The sequence below is a fragment of the Monopterus albus genome, unplaced genomic scaffold (assembly GCF_001952655.1).
Source record: "Monopterus albus unplaced genomic scaffold, M_albus_1.0 scaffold96.1, whole genome shotgun sequence".
NCBI classification, from domain to species: Eukaryota; Metazoa; Chordata; class Actinopteri; order Synbranchiformes; family Synbranchidae; genus Monopterus; species Monopterus albus.
The window spans coordinates 143,833-150,143 of NW_018127976.1; the positions used below are offsets into that span (position 1 = coordinate 143,833).

The window sequence follows — 6,311 nt, forward strand, 5'->3', positions numbered from 1 at the left end:
ACTTGTACATTGGTGAAACTAAGCAGCCGCTTCACAAACACATGGCCCAACACAGGAGGGCCAACTCCAGTGGACCAGAGTCAGCAGTCCACCTCCACCTGAAGGACATTCTTTTGAGGACAGTGAAGTCCAGATCCACTCCAGAGAACATCGCTGGTTTGAGAGAGGAGTTAAGGAAGCTATTTTTGTCCAGATAAAACACCCCTCACTAAATAGGGGTGATGGACTAAGACACAACTTGTCATCCATCTACAATCCTGTTTTGAGATCCCCGCCCAAACATGCCCACCAGGACAATAGGCGTCGGTCCACAGGGAAGGATTCAAAGACAGGTAATGACTCTCACCGATACTGGGCTATAACGACTCAGTCGTTACGAGATGGCTCAAAGAAAATGTTGGTTTCGTCTATACTACTAGGTACTTATACTTTATTGTCTGGGTTAAATAGAATTGCATTACTAAAAGAGACTAAAATACAATTTTCATTGACTAAAACTAGATTAAATGTCATTAGTTTCTGTCGACTAAAACCAGACTAAATATCATAAGTTTTCGTCGGCTAAAACTATATGAAAATAGTCATGGATAATTCTGACTAAAATAAGACTAAAATGCTCAGACTTTTCGTTGACTGAAGCTTGACTAGACTAAAAAGAGTATGAACGTGACTAAAACTAATAAAAACTAAAATGACAGCTTCACACAAAGACTAGACTAAAACTAAAATTAAAACAGGCCGCCAAAAACAACTGTAATGACGTGAACATCTTGTCAGAATTTTCCGTCTGCAGGTCAGCGTTTAGCACAAAGCAGTGAACACCTTGAGATTTCTGCTGCTACACTGTGAAGACAGGAAGCCCACTCACTTACATTATATCACATGATGAACTGAATCAGCTCCATCACAACCGAGCAAACTCCATTTGCTGATGAAGGTTGTGAGATATGACTGAAAGCTCTAGAGAAAGGCACTAAGTGGACTTTGAGCTTAAGGTTTTATTGTCAGATTATTTGAAGTCATTAACCCTGTCTGAGAAAAACAGTACTGAGGAAGTATGAACATGGAAATCCATTTCCATGGCCTAAAATGCAGTGTGCGTCTAAGGAGAGAAGTACAGAAGATGTTATCTTACACAGAAAAGCTGGTATTTGTTGCCACTAAAATGGGACATTTTTGTGTTGTACTGCATTTGCAATATGTGGACATAGTAACTTTAACTCCAGCATAAATAATCTCTAGAATTCAAACATGTTACATTAGAACCAGTTCAGGTAAAATCAGTCCATAATAATCTGCCTTGTACCAGTTATATCAAGCTGTGGTTTTAAATTACTCACTTTCTATAGTTTGTGGATCTGTGGCCACAGATAAATCAAAGATAAATTACTTTTTTGTGTGTGTCCTCTTATTGCACCATTTTCTCATTGCTAGTCTTATTCCTATAATGACGTCTCAGTGTTCTCCTCTTCGCCCCCCTCCCCCATCTCCTTCACCATCATCACCTCCTCCTCTGCTTTCGTATCACTGAGTTTTCCATTCTCTTTTCCCTTAGGGTCCTCTTCGCCTGCCTCATCTTTCTCCTGATGGTTCAGCCCCTCCCTCTCTGAAGCAGTCACAGCCATCTCCATCTTAGCCTCTGGATCTTCCTGTTTCTTGCTAATGCAAAGGAAGTTACCCAGGGCAATGACAATAGCCGACAGTGTGACCTCACAGCCCGCCAACAGAAAAACATACATGTACTGATGAGTGTAGTCCAAGAGGCGACCTGGTAGAGAGTACAAGAATATTAATATGATTGTTATCACCACGTCACCAGATAGTGTCAGCAAAATGGCTTTTTTGTGCATTGCTGTCACTGGCTACAGTTTTAAGTGTTTTGAGTGGCTATATACCAAGAACTCCTCCATCTGTAAAGGTTGGATACAAAATGGCATGCCTGTTAGTTTATACTGACAGGGGTCCTTTCATGATTCCACCACATATTAGTCATTTTAGGAAAATGTTTTTTCTCCTTCCTGGAGCAGATCATTGTTGTAAAATAGGATGCAGTTTTGCTTCAGTTAAACAACAAAATACAGTGCTGGTTCATTTTACATGGTTAGATTTAATGTGTTAACTGGTTGTTGACTGAGCCACTCGCCATCTGCCAAACTAAATTCAATTGTCAGTGAATGTTTTCTCGACAAAAATCTTTTGAGACAAAGCTGTGTGGCTTAAACACATTTTAATGGTAAATCAGTCATAGTCATTTCTTTTTCCACTCACTATAGGGCATGAGTGGACAGAGTTTTGCAAATATGGTTTGGATTCTTGTTTTGTTTTAAGCATTTATTTTTATTTGTTGACCAAATTAAACTATTTAAATAAAATAAGCAGTATGAAAACTTTAACCACTGACTTTTCTACTCTGAGGGACTCTGACACACCTCAACCAAGGTCATAGTAAAAGTGTCTTGTGGGGGATCCTGTTGGCTTTGGGATTCAGACTGTGGCCATCAACCACAACATGTTGAAATCCTGCCAGACACATTTGTTACATCCATCTCTCCACTGTTTCCTATCACCTTTTCAGTATCATTGTATAGGCATAATAAGGCCAAAAAATAAATAAATAATATTAAAAAAATAAAACGAAAGAGACACAATATGGTTTGAATACTCTTGAGACATTAAGTCCTAGTTAATAAATATGCAAATTTTTTGTTCATACCTAATTTTAAAAAATGAAAATTATGATCATTAAGTATTACACATCTTATACACATCTTTGGACATTAGAAAACATACATTCCCATGCCTCACTGACCTGCACCCGGAGGTCCCACTAATACAGCGATGGCTTCCATCAGCAGCACCAGGCCGATGGCACTAGAGAACTTCTCTGTACCGACGATAGCCATGAGGACCTCGAACTGTAGTGCTCCCACCATGCCATACGACATCCCAAAGAACATACAGAAGACCACCAGCCCTGCATAGTTATTCGCCTGCAAAGGGACAGACGAGCAATTTGTGAACATGGGGATGTGTTGGTGATGAAATGGGCCATGTTGTACATGCTGTACAGTAACAAGTCTAATCCACAGTATGCACTTTGAATGCTAATGAACTGACCTCCATCAATATCTGTACAATGGTAAAACATGGTTTCTACTGCATTTATGAAGCAACTCCAGATTCTCTATAGCAGTTTGTCCTTATGGCTTATAGGCATGTACTGCTCCATTGTCCTCGTAACACTGAGTCCGATGCTACATTCTTACCTGCGATCCTATGAGGTCAGTGCACCCATTGAAGATCATAGCAAAGCTGAACAGGTAGACACTTCTGGGCCGGACATACTTCATGCCTGCTATGAGTCCTGACACGGGCCGAGCAAACATATCAACAAGTCCCAAGATGGTGAGCAGCAATGCTGACTTAGTGTCCTCATAGCCCAGCTCTTTAGCATAGCTGACCACAAACACAGGGGGCACAAACAAGCCCAGGACCATGATAGACGCCGCAACGGTATAGATGAGAAAGCCTTTGTCCTTGAACACACTGAAGTCCAGCAGCTTCTTCTTCTTTGGCGGCGGCTTCTTCTCCTCCTCTTTGGCTGCAGGAGCGCTCTCCTCCTCCTGGGATTTCTTAGGGGGTAACAGAGGTCTCATGAGGGCACCACAGGCACAGCAATTGAGCAGTATGCCACCAAGTATGAGGAACCCTCCCCTCCAGCCGTACTGGTACTGGAGATCGTACTGAGGAGGTGATGCAACCGGTGAGCTTGGTAGACCTTGGCTGTCTGCTCCTTACTCATCTCCACACAGTCTCTCTCTCTCTTCTGAAGTTCCTCAAGTTCATCAAGATCCCTCCACACACACACACACACACATTAACAAAGGCTTTTGTATGAACTAATAAATAAATTTCAGTAAGCGTGTTCAAAACATTTTCATTGCGTCATTCCATTTTATTACACATAACTTAGTCTTTGAACTTAATTGTTTTGTTTTCTTTGTATGTATGGATTACTTGGGTTATTACTGACATCTGGTGAAAATTTCATGTCAACAGCAGCTTTAGAAATATATTTACTGAGAAAAATGGTGACATGTTCAATACTTATTTTACATACAAATAGATTTCTGTGTCCTTGTTATATGTTTAGTTTCCCCCTTTGTGCAGATATGCTGTGATGTTACCTGTAATAACTCCAGTGCAGAGGTAGATGTATATGATGCTCGTGGAAAAGGAGGCCAGAATCATTCCCAGTGAGGCAAAGAGCCCTCCGACCATCATTACCGGGCGACAGCCAAACTTGTTCACCAACACACTGCACAGGGGACCTGAAAAAAAAAACGACTCACTGAAAAGTATGCAGCATACACATGTGTAGGTTATCACTTTGACGTTAGCAGGCTTTGAGTTTCATCATATCCTTATTACTTGAATTCATTTTTCATATTCTATTTATTCTGTGTTTATTCTACTTTTATTCTATTTTAGTTTCTTAAATGGTATGGGATTCAACATTAGGTGAGAGAGAAACAGTATTTCGATTTTTCTGTATGTCCTGCACATATAGTGAATTGACAAAAATATTTGAATGACTATCAGAGGTAAAGTACATGTGTGTATTATCCTTGGCTACCTGTGCCGTACAGCATGGCGAGCAGTATCGATGAGATCCAGGCGGTGTCACTGTAGCCTACACCAAACTCTCGAATCAGCTCCTTGAAGAAGACACTGACGGCCTTGGGGAAGGCGTAGGAGAAACCGGTAATGACGAAACAGCCAATCAACACCGCCCAACCCCAGCCACCATCTGGTGCCTTCACCCCAGTAGGCCCATCATCCACCACTGCTCCTCCCATGATGCTCTTTGACTGCTGTGTGGAGGTCAGTGGCTATAAACAGAGTAGTCAAAAACAGACACAGACTTTAATCTCTTATGTAGTGTGGAAATTCTTGAATAATCATATCTATTTAATGGCAGGATGGTACAGTTCAGCACAAGAGCACTGCCACTTTTTTCTGACCAGTGTCTCTCTGTATTTATACTGAAACAGAACAAAGGACCTACCCTCAAAAATCCATTAAAGAGAACGTGTCAGGTTTGCTCGGTGGTACCTTCCTCTCTTCTTTTCCTCGCACTAGCCAGCTCCCTTGCACTGATTACATGATTAGACACACCTGCCTCTATTCACTGATTCTCACCAGCTGCGCCTCGTCAGTCTCCCTCCTTATTTATACGCTGCTCACCGATCACTCCCCTGCTAGTTCTTTCTTTGTCTTCAGGCCTCCCCATGTATGTTACCGCTGTTGTTTATTCTCTGTTTCTTTCCTGCGCCTACCCGAGTTCCTGTCCTGCCCCGCCGTCTCTGGTTTCCCTCCGCATCGGACCTCTTCTCTGGACCCTGGTTACCCTCAGCTCCACCAGTCACCGCCTTCACAGGTCGATGCACAGTCCTCAGTAATCTGTCTCTCTGATATTCCCTCCTCAGCCATCCTCATCTCCTACCCGACCAGTCCAGGAGTGACTCCTATACCCGCAGCCCGGCCCATCATCACTCCATTGACTGCCACTCCTGCCACTGCTGATCGACACCCGGTCTTTTCTACACTCTACCCTTCTTGTAAATATTGTCGCACTGATTGGCACTGTAAATAAATTCCACTACTTGCATCGAAGCCAGCCGCCTGGGTCTGTTGTTTCTCCGCTCGCTCATTTGTGTGTCGAGCGTTTCTAACAGAACGACATGCATACAAGTGTCAGTCACAGTCCTTTTCTTGTTCTTGATTGTCATGCCAGATTGTGCAATTACACTTAATTGTGTCAAGCAATAAAAACTCCTTAGTGCTCCCACCATGCCATATGACATCCCAAAGAAGATAAAACAATAAAACCAACATTCTTCGGGGTAGTATAACAATAGACCTTTCAGCAGCAGCAGCAGCATTCTTCACATCAACACCCATGGAAGTTGTTAGGTATTTTTTAGTCAGATAGATATTGATTAGGTACAGTACTTGTTGTATTAGAAATGTTTTTAGCGTAGACAGGATGTCTAGCTCAGGCTGTTAGATGCTTACACATTTCCATGAGTTACTCCAGGGGCCCGTTTCAAGAAGGAGGTTTAACAAACTCAGAGTTCAAACCTGAACTCTGAGTTGACTTACACAGAGTTGGAGGTTTTCGGTTTCAGGACAGCTGAAAAGAGTTGGTTTAATCAACTCTGAGTAGGTTGACTCAGAGTTAGGCGCGTGCAGCGCGGCTATAAAAAGCCCTGAACAATGGAGTGAAGACATTACGAGTCACCAGTTGA

General features: G+C 42.3%; 1 protein-coding gene across 1 annotated transcript in view; it reads right to left on the minus strand.

Annotated features, from left to right (window-relative positions):
* Positions 1–1,341: 1,341 nt before the first annotated feature.
* slc16a3b (solute carrier family 16 member 3b) overlaps positions 1,342–6,311 on the minus strand; it is a 28,922-nt gene continuing 23,952 nt past the window's right edge. The window contains exons 2-7 of the mRNA XM_020608921.1: positions 4,637–4,892; positions 4,188–4,331; positions 4,034–4,062; positions 3,267–3,743; positions 2,810–2,990; positions 1,342–1,768 (exon numbers count right to left, since the gene is read on the minus strand). Of these exons, the coding sequence (XP_020464577.1) occupies positions 1,443–1,768; positions 2,810–2,990; positions 3,267–3,743; positions 4,034–4,062; positions 4,188–4,331; positions 4,637–4,859 (1,380 nt within the window). The 5' untranslated portion in view covers positions 4,860–4,892 and the 3' untranslated portion in view covers positions 1,342–1,442. The remainder of the gene's footprint in view (positions 1,769–2,809; positions 2,991–3,266; positions 3,744–4,033; positions 4,063–4,187; positions 4,332–4,636; positions 4,893–6,311) is intronic.